Source organism: Rhipicephalus sanguineus, chromosome 1 (genome assembly GCF_013339695.2).
Source record: "Rhipicephalus sanguineus isolate Rsan-2018 chromosome 1, BIME_Rsan_1.4, whole genome shotgun sequence".
In the NCBI taxonomy this organism is placed as follows: domain Eukaryota; kingdom Metazoa; phylum Arthropoda; class Arachnida; order Ixodida; family Ixodidae; genus Rhipicephalus; species Rhipicephalus sanguineus.
In genome coordinates, this window is record NC_051176.1 from 275,449,460 (window position 1) to 275,474,792 (window position 25,333).

Genomic DNA, 25,333 nt, shown 5'->3' on the forward strand with positions numbered 1-25,333 from the left:
TACTAATCTTGGGAGGACAGCGCCATCATGGTTCTTACACTCGCAGGTGGGAGGCGTTAAATTTAGCAGTTTATCTTTGACGAGTGGTACGTATACCGAATAAACAACGTCTTGTATATATTTGAACGCAGGTGGGCATGGAACAATCAAAGAAGATTGTCTGGAGCACGTTTACAAACAGAAGGACAGTCAGCAGAGCTAGATATAGTCTCTGCTATGAGCGGTTTTGTAGACACAGTCTGATGTCCGAGAACAAAAGAAAGTGCCGTTAAATTGTAAAAAGAAAGGACACTACGCCGACTACGCACACAGACACGAAAACACAAGCTTCTAACAAAAAAAAAAAAAAAGAAAAGGAAAACAGGACCGTTCTGGCCTCCACGCTGTAGCCTTATTCACAAAGAAGCACAAGCGACTCACTAAACTAGGCCCGATCACGTGGCGCAGGTATCAAGCGTAAATAGGTAGACGGGATATTGTGATCGCTGCTGTCGATAGCGTGTGGCGTATAGTCTACGCACTAACAGTGATTCAAGATAACGGCGCTGCGATAGTCTCTTTTCATGCCTTGCCCCAGTCGATGTCATGACCCTTGGATGCAGCATCATGTAGCATGCGTGCAGAGCTAAACCACTACAGATTTCGCACGTCGCTTTACATGGTAGTTGTGCTCCTTTAGCCGTCTTTTAAAATCCTTGGTTTGGCCAATGTACTCATATTCACAGTCGCGCACGAAATGATCCAACAACCCTACACCTCGGAATTTTTTCTTTGGAAATTTGTCCTTAACACTAGAAAGTGCTTGCCCGAGTTTTTACTTTGATGCATGCGCTATACGTGAGCATTGTGCGGACGTTTAGAACACGGCATGTGTCTTTGTTGATAGACAGATTGTATATTGACACGGTTTCTGTACAGATGAAGATGAAGTACATAGTCAGCGCTCACAATATCAGAATCCAAATTTCATTGGTTTAGAGTTGAAGGGTTGTAGAATTACGACACGAGATGTATATAACGATATTTCAGGTGTTTCTTTTGAACGTTTGAACGAAGTGGTCATAAGGGAACCCTGTGCAGTACTCGCAGATATGTGCTACGTGTCTAGGACACACCTTTGCAGTAAGAAAATGTTCAGCGATAATTGCGCTAATAGTGTAATGCGCTCATAATTTTTCTAAACCTTATATGTGAAGAAGAAGATGCGCCTCCATCCAGCAGCATCGCCAACGCTCGGCTCGCTCGGCTCGCTCGGCTTGTATTTCGGATCGCTGCTGTGCCTCTGGACGGTTCTTCTCGCCGCCTTGCCGCTGACAACCATTAAGCCCTTAAGCAACCAATAAACCTCTTCACGTAGAGCACAACTTGTAATTCGGAAAGCGAAGTCAGCGAGTAGTGCAGCCATGCCTGCCTATAGCTGAAATCCTAAGACTAGCGCCACATTAGAGATATGCAACATTGGGATGTGCTGTGAAATGAATTTATTTATTTATTTATTTATTTATTTATTTATTTATTTATTTATTTATTTATTTATTTATTTATTTATTTATTTATTTATTATACCTCAAAGGCCCTTGAGGGAAGTGGTTTTACGTGAGGGGGTGGGCATATCTAGTAAAGCAGCTCTTCTGTGATGTGCTTGAAGATAGCTGGGTCAGACTGAAGCACTGCCTCGGTGGGAAGGTCATTTCAGTCCTTTGTTGTCTGGATGAAGATTGGGGAGGCATTGGAGACAGTGCGAGCTTGAGGAGGAGGGTATGCGGTCTTTTCGTGGTTGGTCCGTCTTGAGCGGCGATGTGCAGGAACAATGAGATCTGTTCGGGGTGACTTGCAAAAAAAATTGTGGAAGAGAGAAAGACGGGCGACTCGACGGCGTGATACAAGGCTGAGAGGGTTAGCTTGGGATTTGAGTTTTGATGAGCTGGAGGTGTAGGAATAATCCGAAAAAAAAAAAAAAGAAACGTACGGCCCACCTCTGCACTGATTCAAGCAGGTTAATTTGGTTATTTTGGTAAGGATCTCACAGAGCACATGTATATTCGAGTTTAGGAATCGCTTGAATTAATCATTATTATTTTGATTTCTTTTTGGTTATATGTAGTTATGTATTGCTATGTATCTATATTGTATTCATTGTATTTTGTTGCACTTTTATGTACTTATATTGCTCTGTAGCTCAGCAGTACCTACTACTGTTAAAAAACGGACCCCTGCAACTGCCTTTCACTGGGCTCTGGGGTCATACCAGTATAATAATAACCAGTCATTATATGTATGTTACACAATAAAAACTGATTGATTGATTGATTGACTAAAGAGCGTAGGTTTGAAGTTTGACAGAGGGGGGTGCTAATTGGATATTACGGCGTAGGCAGCCAAGAACACGATCAGCAGCATTTGTTATGCTGCTTATGAGGGTCCCAGTACCAGTTAGCAGTTTGCCAAAACGCAAGCCTCTCACGCTCGAGGCGATGTCAGGTGAACCTCCGAGGCGTACTTCCTTAGCAGATTTGGGAGACCGGTTTCGCTCCTAATCGGCTTAGATATTAGAATTACATGCATGCTAAAATGAAGAAGTAATGATACAATTAGTAAATTATAGTTCACTAGGAACTCATTGGCGAACATTTTCTTGCTTCTAGCGTATGCGCTTACATGCGCGTATACCTATCTGCAAAAAAAAAAAAGAAAAAATTACGGAGGCGTGCATAGTATCGGCCCTTTTCGTGTTCTCCCGTCGCCATGTTCTCGCCGTCCTTCTAGAAATTTCGCGTTTCTCATCACTTTTAAAAGCGCAGCCAGACGGCCCCTCACGTGAGGCTGTCGGCCGACGCGCCGACGGCGTTGTTATCGGCCGCAGCAGTCGCATCTAACTGGAACGCCAAACACAAGCAGAACAAGTGATAGAGGCTGCAAACAGCGCGAAACGACGCAAACATTCGTGGCAATGCGTCTCCTGCACTCGAGCTTTTAACGCTATACATTCCGACTTCACATAGCCTTTTCGATTGTGATACTTTGACGGAAACATGAGTTCACCCCGTTTTTTTTTTTCTTTTTTACAGCGAAGCTGCGTATGGCTAGGTTCTGGCGGATCGCGTCCGCGGACAAAAGATGCGTCGAAAAACAATGGTCGGCTAACAGATAAACTTGACTGATCCAGCGTTCTTGCGTCGGAAAAATGGGCATGGTGTAAAAGTAAACATAAAGCTGTGTGATTTCGCCGACCATGGCAGAATGACTTGAAGAATTTTGCCTCAAAGACAAGACCACTTGCATAAAAACGAACGCCACATGTGCCATTTTGTACTTTAGAAACAACGGGGTTTCTTATGCACTACAGGATTTGATTTTGAGACCGCCTTTGATGAGATAATATGCGTCATTCGCAAGACAAGCACCGGAGTCTTTGAGTGTGTACGTCTCTTTATTCACTGTATACCAGACCCACCATCTTGCTGGCTTCATCTTCACACTATAGTGGAACGGCTCTGAATCTTTTCTTTTATTTCGTCGCGAGTGTGCTGTCACTTGGTTTCGCCGTGATGGAAGGGCGACAAAGACGATGAGACTTAAGCGGGCGGGGTGTGAATCGACGAAAAATTGCTGAAATGAAGCTCTTCAGTACAAATTCGGTCATTGAGATCTTCTGCATAGTAGAATTTTAGTGAACGCTAGTCACTAAAAGAGCTTATTGACAGAAGCCAGCACGCCTCTGTGTGGCAACAGAGAGGCTGACGCATTATCCAAAGCGTTAATCGGCCCCATTAAATACGAACCATATGCCTGGACTTATACAAGCGCCTCCTTTGTGCGGTCTGTTTTAAGCGGTTACGCCTAAAACATTCTCGTTGTACGCACTTCGCTCGGTAGCGTAGCTCTTCAAACTCTGTTCTCTGCTTATTTGATAAGTACGAGCAATAATACGCAAGCACAATAAGTTTGAACTGTATACACATGATGCAATTGGGTATACGTAGCACACACGTAAACATTTACCCGTGATCACATACTGTTAACTTCTGTTGTATTTATTTATTCTTCTGTATGTCTCTTGCGTTCAATTTCCTTCGACATATGGCAGTCTCAACAGCGCACGCGGTGTCCGTCATGACCCGGGATGACCGGATCGCTACGGTTTCGTTTCTCAGTAGTTACGTTTGTTTATTCTAGTAGACTAGTCCTCGTCCTGCATTCCGCGTAACGAGTGCCGGAGTCGACGTGCGGCCGGCTTGGTGCGCGACCTATCGTCAGCTTGTTTGTTTGCGCTATTGTTCGCTCCGCACAAAAGGTTGCGGGCGTCCGTGTTTACATGCACGTCTGCGGGATAACAAGTTGCGTTTGCAATTGTCGGCTACAGGGACAATCGTCTGAATGTCGATCGCTTCGGGTCAATAGGCGATCTGATCCTATAGGTGGAATTACGCGGCACCGTAGTTATATGGCGCCATTGTTATGATTCGCTGCGTGGTCCCTTATCGCGCCCTCGTCGCCTTTGCCCGCTGGGATTTTTTCTTCTTCTGGGGTTTAACGTCCCAGAATTGCCCGCTGGGATGAAAGCCGTGCCAGTGACATATCGCTTATCGAGATGGCGACCAAATGAGCACCAGACTTGGGTGAGTTTGTGTTGGCTAAGCACTTTTTTATTGAAATAAAAAAAAATAAATGAAGAAGTTGTCACCATTGCTTGGTGACGGCTACCCCTTTCCACTTGGTTGTTAGGATATAAAAATTAAGAACGGTAAGGAACTGCGCGATTGACTGAACACAAGAAGAAGTAGTAACCAGGACAAGCGCAGTCTGCACTTGTCCTGTGTACTACTTCTTGTGTTCCGTCAATCGCGCAGTTCCTTACCGTTCTAATGCCATACCAACTAGCCCCCCGACGCACTTTACTTGAGTTCAAAAATTAAGAAACAAAAATTATATATATATATATATATATATATATATATATATATATATATATATATATATATATATATATATATATATATATATATATATATATATATATATATATATTGTAAGGAACAGAGACGGACACAGCACCCGTTCCTGGGCCAGCTGTTCTATTCTCTCCCCTCTTCTTCCTCTACTTCATTCTAGCTGCCCGCGCGCCAGAGCCTCGGTGCCGGTCTTCGTCATCACACTCGGCCATGACTGCAAGCATTGTCGGCTGAGCTGCCGGCAATGTTTCTGGTGGGCGGTGCTGGCTGCATCGCGGTGGTCGGTCCTGGCCACGCTGCGACTTGGCTTGTGAATCTGCCATAAGTATGTCTGGTGGACGGCACTGGCTATTTCGGAGTGGCCGGGCTCGACAATGCTGGAACTTCACTTGGACTTTTGCCAAATATGATTCCGGCGACCGACACTGGCTAATTCGTAGCTGTCGCAGGTCTCGGACGCGCGGCAATCTGGCTTGCCATACCGCCGATGACGATGCCTCTGGTCGATAGCCCTGGCTGTATCGTTGTGGTCGCACGTTTGTGCTGGCCGCATGCCATTTGCGGTGGCACGTATGGTCTACTTTGTCCTCTTCCTGGTTTGCGTTTCGAGTCGGTACATAATGGATGGACGAAGGATGCGAGCGAGGTCGTACATGTCTGCACCCAGCGCCAAGATTGTCAAGGGGGTCCAAAGGCATCTCAATCTCGCAGCCGCTCCCCCCGAACTTGTCGGAACCCGGTCGACCAGCGACGGATCCCGTGCAAAAAACCACTGCGTTGTGTTCCACGTGGCCTTCGGGCAACACAGTGGCAGTCTGAATGAAGTGGTTCTTGTCACACGTCCGGGGGCAGTGCTGGCGGACATCGGCTTCTGGCTGGGGTGTAGACTCAGCCATGCTCGGGTGCCCGCTAGCTGAGACGGACTGACCCTTTACGATTGTGGCATCGCCTGTCGCTTTAACTTCGTGAAGCGATTTGTCACTCAGCAGTAGTTGAGCGTCATCACACTCGGCCAATGAGTGTGTTGAAAGCAGAGGACCATGCTTTGACGCTACAAGAAGGACCTCTTTCCCGGAATGCGCAGACAGGTCACGTTGCGCGTGATGTGAGGGCCGCTTCTCCGACTGCCGTTGGTGGAAAGAGGTCGTAGTGATGCGCTGATACGATGGTGAGCTTCGCGAACGCTTCTCCAATGGCTGTGAACGAGATGTGGTCGCGGCGTCTGTCAGAGACGTGGTGTTGGTTACCGACGCCAATTCCGTGGCCTGAAGTGGGGAGTCTGGTCTCAGGTGTGTGCGTGTCCCAGGGCACGTTGTGACATTTTCTGCAGGTGAGCTGCAATGTACAGTTGCAGCCTCGAGGTGGTGCCCCTCCTGAGCTCCATCCTCGGTAGCGGTCAGGTTGGACAGGGTGGTGGCAGCGAGGTTGTAGTTAATCGGTCCAAAGGCAGCTTTGAGCTTGGTGCTCCACTCGGCCCAGGACTGCTGCCTCACGCCTTCGTACCTATGCCACGCCGCGGCACCATTTCGAAGGCGGTCTATGGCTACACACCACTTCTGCTCTTCCGTCCACGCCATGCGAGCTCCGAGAGCGTTCACGGTCGCTACCCAGTTGTCGGCGTCGTCCTGAGAGCCGTTGAACTCCTGTAGTTCGCAGGCAGCCGGCGGTGGTGGGACGGCAGGCGAAAAACCGGACAGTGCGGACGCTAAGCAGCCCAATTGGTTAGAGAGTTGCGTGAGAGTACACCGGAACTCGCTGCGCTGCTTGGGTGAGCTGGCCTCAAGGTCGTGCGAGGCGGCTATACCCAACATAGCGTTGATGGCGCACAATTCCGGCACGATCGCAGGAAACAGCGCAGAGCTCGACGCCGTCAATGCGTGGGCCGTGACGCGGAGTCGCGCGATCGTACGGGAAAGCTCGGCGGCGCTTTCAGGAGATCCGCACGCGGAGCCAACGGTGACGCCCGAGGAGGAAGGGGTCCCTGTGCTCACTGCGGCGGGATCCTTGCCAGCGGGCGCTTGGTCTGCGCCCCTCAGCAACTCAGGTGCCGAGGAAGTCCTGAGCGAGAGGTTGTCGCCACGGGAAGCGTGAACAGCGTTCCCGGGCAACAGGAGGCCGTACGCTGTCGTGACGGCGCCGGGGTAAACCTGCCTTTTGGCCACCGAGGAGGCCTGGACGCCGTCCTCGAATGGTGGCATAGGTTCTACCGGCAGAAGTAGGGTCCTGGTGTCCATGAGCGAGGAAGCGTGGACGGCGTTCCTTCGATGGAGACACCCGCAACGCCTACGGCCTACGAGCACTTACAGGTGGCTTCAGCCTTAAGGTTCAGTTGTCGTTGACTGCGCCATTGTAATGAACAGAGACGGACACAGCACCCGTTCCTGGGCCAGCTGTTCTATTCTCTCCCTCTTCTTCCTCTACTTCATTCTAGCTGCCCGCGCGCCAGAGCCTCGGTGCCGGTCTTCGTCATCACAATATATATATATATATATATATATATATATATATATATATATATATATATATATATATATATATATATATATATATATATATATAATTTTTGTTTCTTAATTTTTCTTAATAAGCTAGAGCGAGCTAGAGCGAGAATAAGCTAATAAGCTCTGTGTCTCGTTCATATATATATATGAACGAGACACAGAGACAGCACCCGTTACTGGGCCAGCTGTTCTATATCCTGTCCTCGTCTTTTTCTACCTCGCTCTAGCTGCCCGCGCGCCAGGGCCTCGGTGCCGCTCTTCGTCATCACACTCGGCCATGACTGCGAGCGCGCGGAACAGTCGACAATGTCTCTGGTGGGCGGTGTTGGCTGCATCGCGGTGGTCGGTCCCGACCACGCTGCGAGTTGGTTGGGAGACTTGCCAGAAGTGCCTCTGGTGGGCGACACTCGTTGAATAGCGGTGGTCGCTCCCGGCCACGCTGCGACTTGGCGTGTGGATGAGTCATAAATGTCTCAGTTCGGCGACACTGGCTGCATGGCGGTGGTCGGTCCAGGCTCCGCGGCGACATGGCTTGAGAAGGTGCCTCAGCGTGCTCTGGCGGGCGACCTTGGTTGATATAATGTGGTCGTATGTAGTTCGCACGTTTATCCCGTCGCAGTTGGCAGAACAGGGCGGGACGTTGGGCCCTGTAGCGCCACTTGCTGCACCGAACGAGGCCATCTGCGTTTTTTGCAGTGGTTCGAGGGGCGTCTAGGTCTCTTACTAGACGTCTGCAACGGGAAGCTCAGTTCACGCGTTGACCTTTGACACCGCTGGTACTGTTGCAGCGTTGTCGCTGTGGAACACCACCCCGTCGTTCCGAAGTCAGCTTTTCTTGAAGACGCGCTGCGCGCAGCAGGGGCATCCTCGCAAGAAGCCGTTCCGACAGCAGAAGACTTGTGCTGCACAGGCAGCTCGATCTCCGCCGTGTCAGTCTCATTGGCGGCTTCTGGAGAGACGTCTCGCAGCAAGTTGGAAGCATTCTCGCGTTCTGCCAGTGCATGATGTGAGGTACGCAGATCCGCCTCCGTCTGGTCCGAGAGGATCTCGTTTGAATCGACAGACAAGTACGGCTCGTTGCATGACGGAGCGTCCAGTACAGCAAGTGCCGGTGCCTCCAAGTGCTCAAGCGATGACGAGCATGGGGGTGGCTTTTCCGACAGATGTGGACAGAAAATGATCTCGGTCACTGGCAGAGATGTTATGGCGTCGGATACCGACGCCGAGTCCGTGACCTGAGGTGGTAGGCCTGGTCTCCGTTGTGTGTTTGTCCCAGGGCAGGTTGAGACACTGTCTGCAGGTGAGCTGCAATGAGCAGTTGCAGCCTCGAGGTGGTGCCCCTTCAGAGCTCCATCCTCGGTAGCGGTGAGGTTGGACTGGGTGGTGGCAGCGAGATGGTGGTCAATCGGTCCAAAGGCAGCTATGAGCCTGGTGCTCCACTCGGCCCAGGATTGCTGCCTCACGCCTTCGTACCTGTGCCACGCCGCGGCACCATTTCGAAGGCGGTCTATGGCCACGGACCACTTCTGCTGCTCCGTCCAGCACTCGCGAACTCCCATTGCGTTCACGGTCGCCACCCAGTTGTCGGCGTCGTTCTGAAAACCGTGGAACTCCGATAATTGGCAGATAGCCGGCGACGGTGTTGCGCCAGGCGAAAATCGGGAGTATGCCGACGCCAAGGAGTCCAGTTGGGATGCGAGCTGCGTCAGGGCACACCGGAGCTCTCTGCGGCTCTGGACTGAGCTGGACTCAAAGCCTTGTGAGGCAGCTGCAGCAAACAGGGCATTCATTTCGCACAATAATGGTATAGCGGCAGGATACAACTCGGTGCACCGCGCTATCCAGGTGTTAGTCTCGACGCGGAGTTCTGCGATGGTACACAACAGCTCCGCGGCGCTGTCGGATGAGGCGCACAGAGAGCGAGGATTCACGTCCACGGAGTATGCGGTGGTAGCAGTACTCCCGACGGCAACATCCACGTCCAAGGAAGCCTGAACGGCGTACCTTTGATGCTCACTGGTTGCAAGAGTCCTGGGCATGGGATGCGTGTCACGGGCAGCGTACGCGCCGTTCCCAGACGACAGGAGCCCGTGCACATTCTCAGACGAAAGTGGTTGCACGGTTCCTGGAAGTTCGTACGCTGGAACCACCGAAGAGGCATGGACGCCGTCCGCGGATGATTCGATGAGTAGCGGCAGCAGCGGTCGAGTCGTGGAGTCCATGATAGAGGAAGCGTGGACGGCGTTCCTTGGATGGATAGACCCGCGCTGCCGATGACCCTCGAGGACACGTGGCTTCCGCTTCAAGGTTCGATTGACGTCGGAGGCTGCGCCATTGTAATGAACGAGACACAGAGACAGCACCCGTTACTGGGCCAGCTGTTCTATATCCTGTCCTCGTCTTTTTCTACCTCGCTCTAGCTGCCCGCGCGCCAGGGCCTCGGTGCCGCTCTTCGTCATCACAATATATATATATATATATATATATATATATATATATATATATATATATATATATATATATACACAGTCCCAAATTTGGTAAGTTCAATAACTCTGGTTTGAAGAGCACACGTTTAGGCGCGACGTGAGCAACCGTGAAAGGAATGACGTACAAGGAAACAGCCAAATGTCAAGCGTAAACTGTTCTTCTAACGGTTGAAAACACAGGACAAGGAGGCCGTCCAATACACGACGCGGTAAGATCGTGGAATGCCCGCACTTGGTCATGAGAAATGCGTCTCAATTTGCATGATATGCATCGCCGGCACACAGCCAAGCCCCTTTTTTTAAATACAGAACGCTCGCACTGGAGTGCTTGCACTGTTTGGTACGATGTTGTCTAGAATTTCAAATCATAATCAGCACGCGTCTCAACTGTTCTCTTTAATAGGGACGACTGCTTATCATATAGAACTGTGCATTTTTTATTACTTTTACAACACAATCTAGCGTCTTCCACCGAAACAGCAATAAAGGAAAGGAGTAATATAATAATAAAGTATGTGAAAAGGAGCGAGGTACATCGGCGATCAAAATGAAATAAAAAACTCGTCTGTGCAGACTCCTGTCTGTACAGACTTGGTACAGACACGCTGTGCAGTCAGGGTTAAATAAAGACCAGCGCCAAACAACGCAGTGAACGCTGACTTAAAGATTGATTGTTCTTTCTCTTCGTTTGAAAGGAAACTTACTTGAAGAAGACTGTCCGTATATAAACTGTCACTAAAATGTCCCATAAAATCTCCATCAGCAATGTTCCCTTGCTGTAATGGGTATGTCCCAATCGACAGAACAAACTTTTTTTTCGGTTTCGTAATTTTTATGTGTGAAGTTTATGCTTATTGGCTCTCGAAAATCTTCAATAGTAGGTCTTCGTATCAGGAAAGCATGCGACGCTTTCGTGGTGTTCGCAAATGGGTAATCAGATAAGGAAATCGCTGTGAGGCCGTTTGCGATATTACTTTGCCACCACGAACAATGGAAAACAAATAAATGAAATAAAGTCCATGGAACAAATTGCAATGTTCGGAAGTAATATTTGTACAATTCTAGAAAACATTACACTTGCTGCCAAAAAATAATTTCACATAAATTCAAATAAATGTAACAGGACGTTGAAGTAGTCGACGTTTGTTTCCGATGGAAATACGCCAAAAAGCAGCTTTTGATATTAAAGAAAACAACGATGGTGCCTTTTTCTTCTTCTTTAATAATGCTTTTTATGTAATCCGAGCATCCACGAACACCTTGTGTAGTTAACTCAAAGGCCCCGCCAACCGAAGTCGATGCGAGAAAAGAGATAATTTTTCATACGTTAGATGTCTTTGTAAGTCCTGAAATTGTGCTGTGACTGCAATGCTGCCTAACCGCATGGTATTTCCAGGCCTTGCATTTTTACTCTGGCCCTATATTTCCTACGATGACATTCCTATATACGGTAGACCTCCGCTTAATCTCTTGTTTCGTCTTCGTGACGTTGGTGGTTCCGTGATTGGCCTTCTTTAGGTAATCCACTGCGTACCCTGTACAGGTATACGCTGATCCGCAATCCGAAACGACAGCTCCTTTTTTGTTTATTTTTTTAAAATCAACAGAACGAGTCGGCTAATGCCTTTAAGAATAGTGCAGTACATGATGAATTTTAACGCGATAGCGTTAAAGCGCTCATTTCTCAGAAATTCCGGCGTCGGCGTCGTTGGTTGTGAGCGAAAAATATGCGTTGTCCGTGACCGAAAAATCAAGATGCAAATAAAAATAAAATTTTTGGTTCGAACCCAGGCCTTCTGCGTGACAAGCAGGTGTTCTACCACGGAGCCATGCCATTGCTTGAAGCAGCTTCGAAAAAAAAAAACGCTATATGAATGCCATGTAGCGGGAGGAGAGTCTTCAACGCATGTAATATTGCGTGGTAGAAGCGTAGAATCGCGCCAAGCGTCAAAACATGTGAATTGCGCAACAAGTGGGTGTTTGTAACAGGCCTACCCGTTACAAAGCTCTCAGACATATTTAATCATCATCAGCAGGAAAAGCATCAACAAAGTGAGTAGCTGCGTAGGTTCGCCTGTTGTCTCACGGACGCCTATAGTGGGCCCTTCGCTGATTCGCAAAAGGAAGAATTATGGCGTAGTGGGGCCTGCGCGACTGTAATTGCAGTAGGCATTCTACAGAATAGTTTGAAACGGCGAATGTTACTCGCACAGACGTTCGTTTCCTTGTGGCACGCTTGAGGCATGCACCGAGAACCGAAGCTAGGCTAGCAGTTGAGAAGGCGATGCGCACGGGTCCCGATTACGCTATCGCGTTCTACTCTTGAAGGCGAAGCTCAAGCATCCTCCAAGTTTTTTTCACTGTAATGATGTTAATTACGCCAAACCGCACATTGCACCGACTTTGTGCATACTACTCACTTCTTGTCTCGCTAAGACCTACATTTTGATGTATGCTGTATTACGGCTCACCACCACGCTCTGGAGGCACGAAAGGGTAGTCCCCCCCCCCCCCCCGCTTTTTTTTTTTACCGGAAATGTTCCCAGATTCCATACGCCGTGTGAAGTCGCTAAAGAGCTTGTCTTCGGATATACTTGCGTGGCTGCATGTATTTCATTTACAGATCTTGTGATGCTGCTGTAATGAGAGCCTACAGAGCAATCGCTCTTGTGGTAGCAGCCATAAGCAGTCTGGCTAACAACCTAAAAAAATTTTAATGCTAGCTGCTCTTCGGGCCTATGTGAACGTTGTCATATATGCTTTATTTATTTATTTATTTATTTATTTATTTATTTATTTATTTATTTATTTATTTATTTATTTATTTATTTATTTATTTAAGATCAAGAGCGGTTGCAAAGGGGAGTGATTACAGCAAACTGCTACAGAAATGGAAAGCAAAAATGTGAAACGAAGCGTCACTAGGCATCAATGAAAATTGATGTCTATTCTCTAAAATAAGGATGGAGACTCACACTTACGCACTCACATTAGTCCGATAAAAAAAGCTTGTTTGCTTACCACACAATGTTATTTTGTACTTTCATGAACGAGTCGGGATTTACAATGGTAAGAACTAGAAGTGACGCCGGAAGGCGATTCCACTCGTTCGAGGTATACATGAAGACAGGCACGTAGGCAAGGGGGGGGGGGGGGGCGGGCCCCCCCCCCCCCCCCCCCCGAAATTCGTCCAGCCTTTTATATTCCCGGGCAACTTTTTTTTTCCTTTTTGCCATGAAAAGACTTTCTTTCGAATAATTAGGCCTTGGGCCCCCCCCGAAAAAAAATCCTGGCTACGTGCCTGCATGAAGATAATGGTTTCAAAAAGAGCTCCGGTATGGAACACCAGTTTTACGTAAGGAATCAAAACTTTGAGATAAAAACTTTGAGCGGGAATGATGAGTTGCGTGCGCAGGTCGTGGGGGGGGGGGGGGTCATGATGCAACCCATGAATTACGTACGCTCGCATAACGACGCGCAGTTGCAACGAAAGAAATATGAGAAAGAGAGGGGAAAATGTAAAACGCACTCTATTCCGGGAATGAAAGCAGATGAGATGACGGCTAAAGGCTTACGCAAACTTCTACCCTCTATGCTCTTCGATTCGGTGAAGTTTGGCGTATACATAACTACGGATTGCATCAGTTATCATCAAGGATGCAAGCAAAAATGCTCGGAATGGTCACGAAAGGATCAACGGAGTACTATACATGCAGGGTGTCCCAAATATTACGCAGCACCATGTAAAAAAGGAGCAAAGTCGTTCCGCGAAACGCACCTATAGTGCATATTGTTCCCAGTATACTGTAGTAGCCACTACTATTTTTTGTTAATGAGGTTTAGTTAATTAGTCCTAATTATGTTTCTAACTCGACAAATACTCAACTAATCACTAAAATGTCAATGAGGCATATGTAGGCATGTGCAAATGACACCTAACTACGCTATGTTCAACAACGTACTAATTGCGTGCTCACTTTTTTTTTTTTTGGCTAATAAAGAAAGCCCGCGAAATCTGAAAATGACACGTGACTAGACTGCAGCGCGCATCAGCAAGCAACGCCCTCAAACAGGATCAATGTGAAGTAGCAGGTCCAGACTACGCTCCCACTTTTTGCGGGTGAGAGCATAGTCACGTGTTATTTTTCATAATTCGCGTGCTTTATTAGCCGGAAAAAATGAGCAAGTACGTTGCTCAAAATAGCGCTATTAGACTTCGTTTGAGCATGCCTACATATGCCTCATTGACATTTTAATGATTAGGTGAGTACTTGTAAAGTTTTAAACATAATTAGGACTAATTAACTAAACCTAATTAACTGAAAAGTTAGTAGTGGCTACTACAGTGTACTGGGAACAGTGGGAACTAGGTGTGCTTCACGTAACGACGTTCCTATTTTTTTTTTAAATCGCGCTGCGTGATTTTTGGGACACCCTCTAGATGGACAGACCCAGTGATCCCAGTGATAGTTCCCGTTTTTTCTTTGCTTTGCTGACACGAGCTGCACCGAACGTAGCTTGTGATACGAAAGTAGATCATCGCGCGCTTTGGGGCGCCTGATGATGTATATACAGGGTGTTTCAAGAAATGTGCCCGAAAATCCTCAAAAATAAGGAATGCGATATTTGCTCACTGCCTTCATAATTACTTTTTCTGTGGCGGCAGACATCTTAAGATTACTAGAGATACTATTCGCAGCATTAATGATAGAAATTAAAATTTTAAGATTAAATGATACAGGCGGTTCGGTGAAATGGCAGAATTGGAGCCCTCCCTGCGAAGAGCCCACTGTCGCTTTGAGTCTTCCGTAAAGCAGGCACATTTCTTGAAGCATCCAGTGTCTTCTAGAAGCCCCGGTGACATTGTCAGGTGGCTTCGGTGCGTGCTCGCAGAATGCCGCTGCCTCCCCATGTCGGCCTGCCGGAACCTGGGGCTGCCGCGCGCCCTGCTGTACGGCTTCAACGCGCTCTGGTGTCTCCTGGTCGTGGCTTCCGTGGGCCTGGGCTCGGCGTTGCATCAGGGTTACTACTTCATCAGCATCGGCTGCGTCGTACTTATCGTGGCAACTTGCGGTGCCTACAACATCTACCGCACATGCAGCGAACATCAGCAGGCCATAGATGCGTTGGCGGCCGCAGCCCCGGATGTGATCTGCTGCGGTCCGCCGCCGTCCTACGAAGAGGCTGTGATTGGGCAGACCGACGAGCCGCCCGATTACGCGGAAGTGATGCGCATGCAGTGCTTGACGAAGCAGCGACAGCAGGCCAGCGCTGCTGAGTCACAGCACCTGCTCCCCTGCGACTTGAACTCGTTCGGTGTCCGAGACGAGAAATAGCGGTACGGAACATGAACTGCAGTACCGTGGCCTGACTTTGACTCGCTTGGTGCGCGTGTGCTTATGCGTGTGGTCCTCGGCGGAGCTGGCTCCGTCCTCTATAAGCCACAGTACACAACGAGTTCAGCCGTGTGATACGTTGGCCGTTAAAAGTTGGTTATCACCAACTGTGAGAAAAAAAATAACCAACAGTCAGTGAAAGGAACTTATAAGACCAAGGACACCGAGCAGATCCATGCACATTCTTGGCGTTTTCCACCTATACTTTTGTTTGGCTGTTTACATTTGTGAACAATCGTTCAACGTAATCAAGATAATTTCATCTCTTCTGTGAATCCACAATATAAAATTATACAATCGTCACTTGACCCTAAACTCCCTCCCCTCGTCTATGAATATTTCGGCGACATTTAAGTCGAAGCAAACTTTGCGCCCGTCAATCGCTTTCCGTCCCCTAGTTTTCGGAGGCAAAATAGCCCATTTTTGTTTGATGGACATAATTGAATCGGCTCAGAACATAGCGATTAATTCTTCCCCATTTTAATTTTTAAGCAACATCTCAACCAAAGTACAAAGGTAGTGAACGTTGCAGCTGTTCTGTCGATAGCTCATATGGGTCCATTTACGTGACACGTATTAAGAGTGTCGTACAAAAAAGCTCACCGGCTGCTCTCTGTTGACTTCACGGAATGAAGTTAATGTACAAAGCTGAACTAACCACACTGTGTGCAAATATGTATTATGTAGGTATTCTCAAGATGTGGAGAAAGGGACGGTAGCGGCCATTCGTCAGTGACAGACGCTATGCGTCAGTGACAGACGCTATGCCAGTGCCAAGGGGCGGTTGTGTAAGTACTGTTCCTCTCGAGAGGTCCCTCGATTCGAGCACATGGATCGTGCGAATCGCAGTGTTCCAGGTGTGACTCTTCGATGCAGCGCGCCTTATGTAGTACAGCGACAAAGAGGCACCCTTTCAGAGGCAGTTCCTTATATAAATATATTCTTCACGCGAGTGCCTGATGTGTTTGCATCTCGCCAATCGCTTGTGATTTGCAAATTAGTACGGTCCGATTGCAAGCTTGTTGTGTCATGTAAGGTAATCCGGGGATAGACATTAGTGGGAGGTTGTTATTCATTAGCATCGTAGAAGTATTATTAATGCGTACACCAAGAACGATTCGAGCGTGCTAGGCTGAAATGTATTTTTAAAGTTATAACGACGCCTGTAAAAGGTAATGGTAAATCCGAATCAACAGCGCAAAAGATCGAGTGATGTAACCGCTGATTTTACTCGTGTGCGTGGAACCGACCTCGCTGCTCTCAACAGTCCGACCGAACAGAGCCATAATGTGTAATTAGCCAGCATTTAGGCAAATAAACTTTTTGAAGAGTAACTCTTTGGCTGATCGATAAAGCAGCGTTTAATGCAGCGTCCAAAGGAAGGTTTTGAGGCGTTCTTGATTCCGCAATTGACCATGATTCAGTGGCGTAGCCGAGGGGGGGGGGGTCACACCGGGCGCGTGCCCCCCCCCCCCCCCCGAAAATTTTTTCCCATGGGATACAGAGCACAAGATGACACTCGACCCCACTTATCTGCCAAGACCAATGTCGGATCAAGAACGTGCCCCCCCCCCCCCCGAAAAAAATTTCTGCCTTCGCCACTGCCATGATTGCATTCTTCGTTGGTTTTGTGTATAAAAAGAAAGCGTGAGTGAAAAGAAGTGTGGTGGTGGTGGGGCCAGAAAGCAAGTGCACCATCGCAGAGCGCCTGTTAGCGGGGCACCAGAAAAATATCGCTTGTGTAGTAAAACAGATGTCACCAAGCAAGTGGCACCTTGTATTAGCAAGATATTAAGAAAACATTAAGAGGAGTCTTTAGTCTGCTTTGCTGTGGCTCGTTAACACTCAAAAATCGCGCGCAGGTCGTATTTAACAGCCCATATACTTACCCATTCGACATTTTATATTTGCAGTCAGAAAAAAAGAAAAAAAAAGGATGAAGAACATTCATCTGTCAGGCAAGCTTAGTCTGCTCGAAGGCCCTGCAGAAACTGCTTACTTCACTACTAATACCGTTCTTTCGTTCTTTTTTGTGGCATCCAATAAACGCAGCCAATTTGCCGCACATGTTTCTGCATACGTATAGCTACTGCAGCCTTGTCGTCTTGTTAAACTCGCTTTCAAAAATGCCAGGTTTGCCGCGGGCAGCAATATTTTAAACTGAACAAGCGGTGCAAGGTATAGGCTAGCTGGATCATATTTTGAAATGGATAAAACAGCGCTTAAATTATCAAGGCTGCGTGTCCTCGTGTTTTCTCCAAACCGTTTTGAACGCAGCTTTTTTTCACCACTTCGCAATATTTCACTTATTCGGGATGTCCGCAAAGTCAGTATTCAAACGACGGACCGAATCCGGATGTGGCGGGGCGAACGGCGCGTCACGTGACCTCACATCAGCGATTCTCCTCATCCGCGTGGCTCGCGGACGGATGAGCCCAACCTGTTTTTGACATCGGGATTCTGGCGGCGGAACGCCGCTGCTTTAGCGGACAAAGAGGTTGGCAACCAGTACACGTTTCTTCTGCTCGAGCCGCACCGCTGTCCTCGCTGTTGATTTCAGCTCTGCTGGCGCTTAGTTCAGTTATATCTCTTTTAATGCGCGCTGATTGGCAGTTGAGAGTTGCGGGTAGTTGTCACTTTAATAATCGCACACGCAGGATTCTTTGACAGGCAAAGTGGCGCTGTCGCCGAACGCGGTTGTCTCAGAACACGGCCCATGTTTGAACACTGATTTTAAGGTCAAGATGCGAACTGAGAGAAGGAAACATAATGCGCAGCAGTGCAGTGTGTACTGTCCGTACCTGTTATCCCCAAAAGAAAAAAAAAACTGCCGGTATCGGCGCATCACTGTATCCTCCCTTCGTATGCGGGGCCCCAAGTGTGACGGCAGCGAGGTCAGTCTCCGGCAGCTCTTTGTAAAGCAGATTCTTCTTTTCATTCAGCCATTCCGTTAACAACACCGATTTCACCGAAACAAATTACAGTCCTCGAAAATACTCGACAAATCTCGGCGAGCTTCGCGTTCTGTCGGCTTCTATGTTGTTTAATACTTTCAAACCGGTCTGCTGCCAGCGGGCGCAGGTGATGCAGAGTCTGCTGTCGAGAGTAATCCGGCTGTTCTCTCTTAGGACACCGTCCGTCGTGTGGATGCGCCTGCAGGCGGATTATCCACGGATTAGCCATCCGCATCCACGACCAATCCGGATTCGGTCCGTCGTCTGAATGCACTAAAACTGTTCAACTTCTAAAAATTTACAAAATTTTCTGTTGGCTTTCTTCAAGTTAATGTCCTTCCGTTCAAGGAATGCAACTTATTCTCGCGCTGCGCTATAGTGTAGTACCATCGTTTATAAGATTCTTGGAACGCACACACAAATAAAATCCACGTTTTTTCCGATGGAACCGTGAGACTGCGTTTATGAGGATGTTCCTGACACACGGAATCACGGAATCCAGGATCTGCTACATGAACCAGCTAACTTGTTCACTTACTGCATTCCACAGCAAACATCCGGGCAGTCGCTATGTCATTATCGCGACTTGCTGCTGCGGCTACAGTAACCGTTAGCCAACGGGCAGGATCAACGTTCGGCGTTTGTATGCGATCAATTCGCGCTGCATTTCCTAAAAGCTGCTTCCGCAGCCCCGTAATCAAGGATGTTTTGCATCCAACCGTTGTGATGTCTGGTATGCTATCGAGGAAATTTCTCAAGTAAACTTGTACATGGTTTCGTGTGACAGGGCACGCTGGACCACTTCATGGTGAACTGAGATTTTGTAAAAGCTATAAAATATACCACAGAATATTTCCATATGACTGTTACCGAAGCGGAGAAGTTTGCTATCTTGCCGAGTAGCTGTCATGTAGGGTATGCTTTCAGCAAAGCTTCAATTTGGGCTAGTTGGTACGGCATAGCAATGTAAATGCGCTGAATGAAGCACAGACGAGAAACGTAACAAGGGACAGAACTAGTGGTGCGCAAACTTTCAACTGTTTATTTTCGCAAAAGCACGTCAAAGATATACACAAAAAACACTGAAGATAACAAGGACTATATTGCAACGTGTTGTTCATGGAATGAGGTCATTTTGGTGCTATCGTGCTCCGCATGTGTATTCCTAACTAATCTGGCGGTTGTCAATAAAGTTAAATGCTGCCTCACTGAGGGCAATAGATGCAGAGCTCACGTGATTGTGTGATTTAAACATGAAAAATGCCTCCATGATTTCGCGTGTGTTTTTGTACCTGCAATGCGCCAACGTCTGCGTTTGGTTAAAAATGGGATCACATCCGCATCTTGCGCACTGAGTAGCTAAGTGCCCTGGTGACTGCAGCATATGTCGTGAATATGTCCCTGAATATGTCGTGGCATATGCAAGTCGTACGCTTACCAAAGCCGAGACTAATTACACCGTCACCGAAAAGGAATGCCTGGCGATTATCTGGGCCCTTACGAAGTTCCGACCTTATTTGTATGGTCGCCCATTTGATGTCATCACCGACCACCATGCACTATGCTGGCTGTCATCATTGAAGGATCCATCAGGCCGCCTCGCCCGCTGGGCACTTCGCCTACAGGACTACGACATCCGCGTGCTGTACCGCAACGGACGCCAGCATGCTGACGCCGACGCACTCTCGCGCTCCCCCTTGCCTGACGACAATACCCACAGCTCAATGTCTCACAATCCCGTTTCTTCCATCGACATTCACACCATCGCTACCGAACAGCGCAAGGATCAGTGGATCGCTTCACTGATAGACTTGCTCACTGATCCATCGGCAACACCATCCACTCGCGCGTTGCGTCGTCAAGCCCGTCATTTCGCCATTCGCGACGACCTCCTTCACCGACGCAATTATAACGCCGACGGCCGCCAGTGGCTACTAGTAATACCCCGCAGTCTCCGTTCTGACATATGCGAATCGTTCCACGCTGATACCGCAGTGTGCGCACTCTGGGGTATCGAAACATACCACCGCATTCGCCAACGGTACTTTTGGCGAGGGATGTACCGCTACGTGCAGAAGTTCGTTCGCTCCTGCATCGATTGTCAGCGCCGCAAAGCTTCAACGCACAGTCACCAGCAGGTCTACAGCCTTTACCTTGCCCTGACCGGCCGTTTGGGCGCGTTGGCATCGATTTGTATGGGCCACTTCCTCTGACGTCGGCTGGTAACCGCTGGGCCATCGTCGCTGTAGACCACCTTACGCGATACGCCGAAACTGCCGCCCTCCCCGCGGCTACAGCGCGCGATGTAGCCTCCTTCCTGCTTCACCGGTTCATGCTGCGCCACGGTCCACCCCAGGAGCTGCTCAGTGATCGAGGCCGTGTCTTCCTGTCGGAAGTCGTCGAAGCCATCCTCAAAGAGTGCAACGTTGTTCACCGCAAAACTACTGCTTACACCCGCAGACGAATGGCCTCACCGAACGCTTTAACCGCACGCTCGGCGACATGCTATCGATGTACGTCGCCGCCGATCACACAAATTGGGATTCGATTCTGCCTTTCGTCACCTACGCCTACAATACCGCTCCTCAAATCACCACTGGTTTCTCACCCTTTTTCTTATTGTACGGCAGGCACCCGTCGCACACAATCGACACCATCCTTCCATACACGCCGGATCGATCGGATGTGCGCCTATTTCTGCCACAGCCAGACTTGCTGAGGAGTGTCGCGAGCTAGCCAGGACCTTTACTACGCAGGACCAAGAGCGGCAGAAGAGCATTCGCAGTGCCACCAACACTTCTGCACCCACGTTCCTCCCTGGAGCGCCTCGTATGGCTCTCGGTTCCTACCACTGCAACTGGCCTCTCTTCCAAACTACTACCAAAATACGAAGGCCCCTACCGTGTCGTCGAACGCACATCCCCGGTCAACTACCTGATTGAACCTATTGAACCATCTTCCGACATGCGCCGTCGAGGGCGCGACATTGTCAACGTGGAGCGCCTCAAGCCCTACCATGACCCGCTCATAGTGACCAGCTGTTAGGTCGCCAGGCGGCTCCCTTTTCGTACCCGGGGTAATTGTAGAGAAGCATTGGAACGCTCTAATGGGTCGTCCTCTCAAGCGCCTCCTAGTGGGTCACCCTCTTCGCCTATCCTCGCTCGTGCTCGTGAGAGTCTGCGAGTCTGCGCTCTGTCGTTGTGCATCGTCGCCGTCAATCTCGCCGTCAATAAACGTCTTAACAATATATATATATATATATATATATATTATATATATATATATATATATATATATATATATATATAGGAAAGAAGAGTTAATTTTAAGGGCTCGTTTTTCTTTGTTATACACAATATTATTGAGCACTAACAGACAATAATGCCAAGGAAAGTATAGGGGATGTTAATAGTAGCAAATGTAAGGTAAATGTGACGAAAGAAAAGTGGACGTAAAGGTAACTTGCCGCGGGCAGGGACCGAACCTAAAGTCCGGTAAGAGTGCGTAATGCACATACGACGTAAGTACGCGGCGTTAAAAATGGGAAATACCATGCAGCAGCCTTACCAAACATGCAGTGCCGAACACATTCACAGCGCAAAAGTGCGAGGATCTTGAGCGGTAGCTTTTACAAAAGAAATGTACATCATGAACAGCTTTTGAAATGCGCTTCTTGTCAGTGACACAGAGTTGCACGACTTCGTATTGAAGATTATTTAAAAACAAACGTTATACGATGTCGTGATGAGGGCGACGAGTGAAGGACAGGCGGTATCTTTTACTCCACAAAGAGACGTTTGCGTAGCCCCTGTACCTCTCAGGGTCACGCTGCTGTGATGTGCCACTTTCGGCCCTAGCAGAGCCGCGCCTGACCTCGGCGGCCTGCTGCGCCAGGATCGAGTAGGCGATGTCCGGGAACGAGTCGCTGGAGATATGCTCGGGCGCCGCCTGTCGACCCAGGGCCCAGCTGGCCACCAGTGCCGTGACGCAGAGCAGAAGCACGGCCGGCAGTATGAGCACCGAACCCACGAGCCAGCTGGTGGCGGCCGACACGACGACGCCCGACGCCATCATGAGCACCGTCAGTAAAAGCAAGAACGTTACTATCACGTTCAGGAACGGTAAGCGGATGGTGCCGCCGCCGTGCCGCAGCTCCAAGTGGCTCGTCAGGAACCTGGGCATCCATTGCATCTCGTACAGGCATCGTATCGCACAGAGCGATGTTAAGTGCACTGCACGCAGCGACGGACAAGGGAAAACGCATGCTGCTTTCGAACAGTATTTGTCCAAAATTCACGGATTTGCCACTAAGCCGAGACGGCTCCGACAATATCCGGAAAATGATAAGAAAATAAGCTATTGTGTGTACTACTTATTTACTGGTTCGAACCAGTAACAAATGGTACCGAGGGCAGACTCGGCTGGTTTCCGGTGTATCGTTTACCTGCATCCGTAGCCGCGTGTAGCCGATAGGGATTTGTTTTAGATATACTGTAAGGAGGAGAAGGGGTGCGCTGCGAATCGGCTAATTCCTCGCCCTTGCAGCGTATTCCTTCGAAAAGAAATAAATGCGATGTCGTTATCCTTTCTTCAGTATGGATCACGTACCTGTCCTGCAGTTCCTCATCAGCAGACGATTGTTGCCGGTTTGCTTTGACCATGGGGAAGGGCCTCGACTTTTGGATGCGATATCCACAGACACTTGAGGTGGCGTCATGCTTTTCTTATTCTGCAAGAAACCCCTTTGTGAGAGCTCTTGTCTCTAATTAGCAATAAAGGCAAGGTTGCTGTCGCGAAATCTAATTGGCAGTTTAGAAGATAGCATTCTTGCAGATGGTCTCATGGAACGCAATTTCAGCCTGAGGGATGGGGAATGATAGCACACACCATAGGTACGCTGCACATTCCTTAGCACCATACGCGGTCGCCGTCTATATGTTATCACCCAAGGAAGCAGAGAAACTGGGTATTGAAAACCTGTATAAAACATCTTACATGATCTTGTGTTCTTCTTGCAGTTACTGTGGGACTAACGTGCGGCAAGATAAGACCCCTCCCTCCCATTTTTTTACATAAATTTTATCCACAGACAGCGACATCGCTTTGACGTGACGTCAACCAATGACCTCCTTTAAGACTAACAAGTCAAGGATGACATGGCGCTTTTTACAAAGATAGGTCCACCTATCGAAACGTCAACCAGCCTGTCTGAGGCACCTATTCCTGCTCATTGAATCTCTTTAGCACATTGTATTTCCATCCGTCGGCTTCCACCTTTCGATTTCCATGCACCGTAAGGAGTACGAGTGAACAGTTTTGCTTACAACGACATTGATTCCCAGTCAGCACAAGCGATTCAGGAGCGTGGGTCAGTGCAGACAGTAGGGAACCACCTTGAAGCATCTAAGCCAATGATGATAATGACGCCTTTTTCTAAGCAGCACGCATTCACTGAGACGAATTAGGCAATAGATTTTTTGTATCGAGGAAAAGAAATTAACAAGCAAGCTTTCAAACATCCGTAGACTTGGAAGAATATACTTGCTTAGTTTTTTTTTTTCCTTCTTACGAGTAGTATAGCCACATCTAGAGAATCAAGGATGATGATGACTGCTGAGCGTTCCAGGAGGGAAAAAGATGAGGAACATATCAAGTTGGTGAGGCGGGCTGGTCGGTGGGTCAGTGCATAAAACATCAGTGCATAAAAGAGGAGCTCCATCAAGCAAGCAAGCAAGGTGCCGCCCGTCGCAGCAGCAGAAGGAGAAGGCAGCTGCGTTCTTGCTCCGGTTCATCAAGCCCTCAAGACAGCTGAGTGAGCACTCAAGGTTTTTGCCTAAGGGTCGGGCGGATCTAAATAGTAGTGGTTGGAAGGTGATTTACTGTTTTATTGGCTGCTAGCACAATTGATGTCGACAACTTCTCCTGGTGATGGCCCGGGGCGGTCTCCGCCTTGGTCAGCCACTCTCTCACCTGATCAAATGCCGCTTGAAGCGTTTTTTCGCAGTGGTGTGAGCAGTATTCCTGTAGCGCTAGTGCCCCTGCACGGAGGATCCATTCGGCTTACCAACCCGAAAGCGGTGCAGGCGGAACTACAGGCGGCCACGCGCCACTATTTTCACATTACTGATGTCCGGCAGTTTGGCAAAGGTGGGATTGTCTGCCGATCGCCGGACCAGGCTTGTGTGTATGATCTTCTAAAATGCTCGTCATTTGGATCAATGCAAGTGCATGCTTTCATCCCGCCGCACCTTGCCTGCACCAAGGGAATTGTTCGCGGAGTAGAAGCTACGTTAAGCCCAGCAGAGACACTTGAGAAGCTTTCCGCAGCTGGTGCGATAGCAATTTACCGGTGCAACAGAATGGTCGACAACAAACGAGTGCCAACAGAATCGGTGATTGCCACGTTTGCAGGTACATCATGCCCTTCGGAAATCAAAGTGTGGCCGCTGATTTTTAGAGTAGATCCGCTTGCCTCGCGTCCATTACAATGACGCAACTGCTGGCGATATGAACACAGTTTGGGAGGTTGCAAATCTGGCATGCGATGCTGTATGTGTGGAGAGAGTCACTCCCCGAACGACTGCACTGCTCTGTCGCACAAGTGTTGCCACAAAGGTGCTCACAAGGTGCTCACAAAGCTGATGAACCCACCTGTCCAGCTAGAGCGCACGAAATCCAAGTCTTAGAGATTATGGATAAAAGGCGGTGCTCGCGAAGAGAGGCTATTTCAGCTGTAAAGGAAAGAGAACATGGATATGCTAGCGTAACTGCACGACACCAGGCGATGACTGATGCAAATATTTCGCAAGTGATAGCAGAAGCCGTAGAAAAAGCTATGGCCAAAATGATGGAAAGAGTTGCAGAAAGTGTGACGGAATGCCTTAGTGGATTATTAGCATCTCAAATGGGACTAATGGCTCAAGCGGGGACTATTCAGTCAGCGGGTCCCAACCGAAACGCTCTTCCCTCGCAAGTTGATGGTTTAAATGCGACTCAATCTCATGAAGGCCCGATTTCAAGCTTGGCCTGCAAAAAGCGGTT

The 25,333-nt window shown here is 48.6% G+C and overlaps 1 protein-coding gene across 2 annotated transcripts in view; it reads left to right on the top strand.

The window, feature by feature from the left end:
• Positions 1–16,884, top strand: part of LOC125756868 (uncharacterized) — a 62,939-nt gene extending 46,055 nt beyond the window's left edge. For both annotated transcript variants that reach the window (XM_049411843.1, XM_049411842.1), the window contains exon 2: positions 14,836–16,884. In XM_049411843.1, coding sequence (XP_049267800.1) covers positions 14,836–15,278 — 443 coding nt within the window. In that variant the 3' untranslated portion in view covers positions 15,279–16,884. The remainder of the gene's footprint in view (positions 1–14,835) is intronic.
• Positions 16,885–25,333: the final 8,449 nt, after the last annotated feature.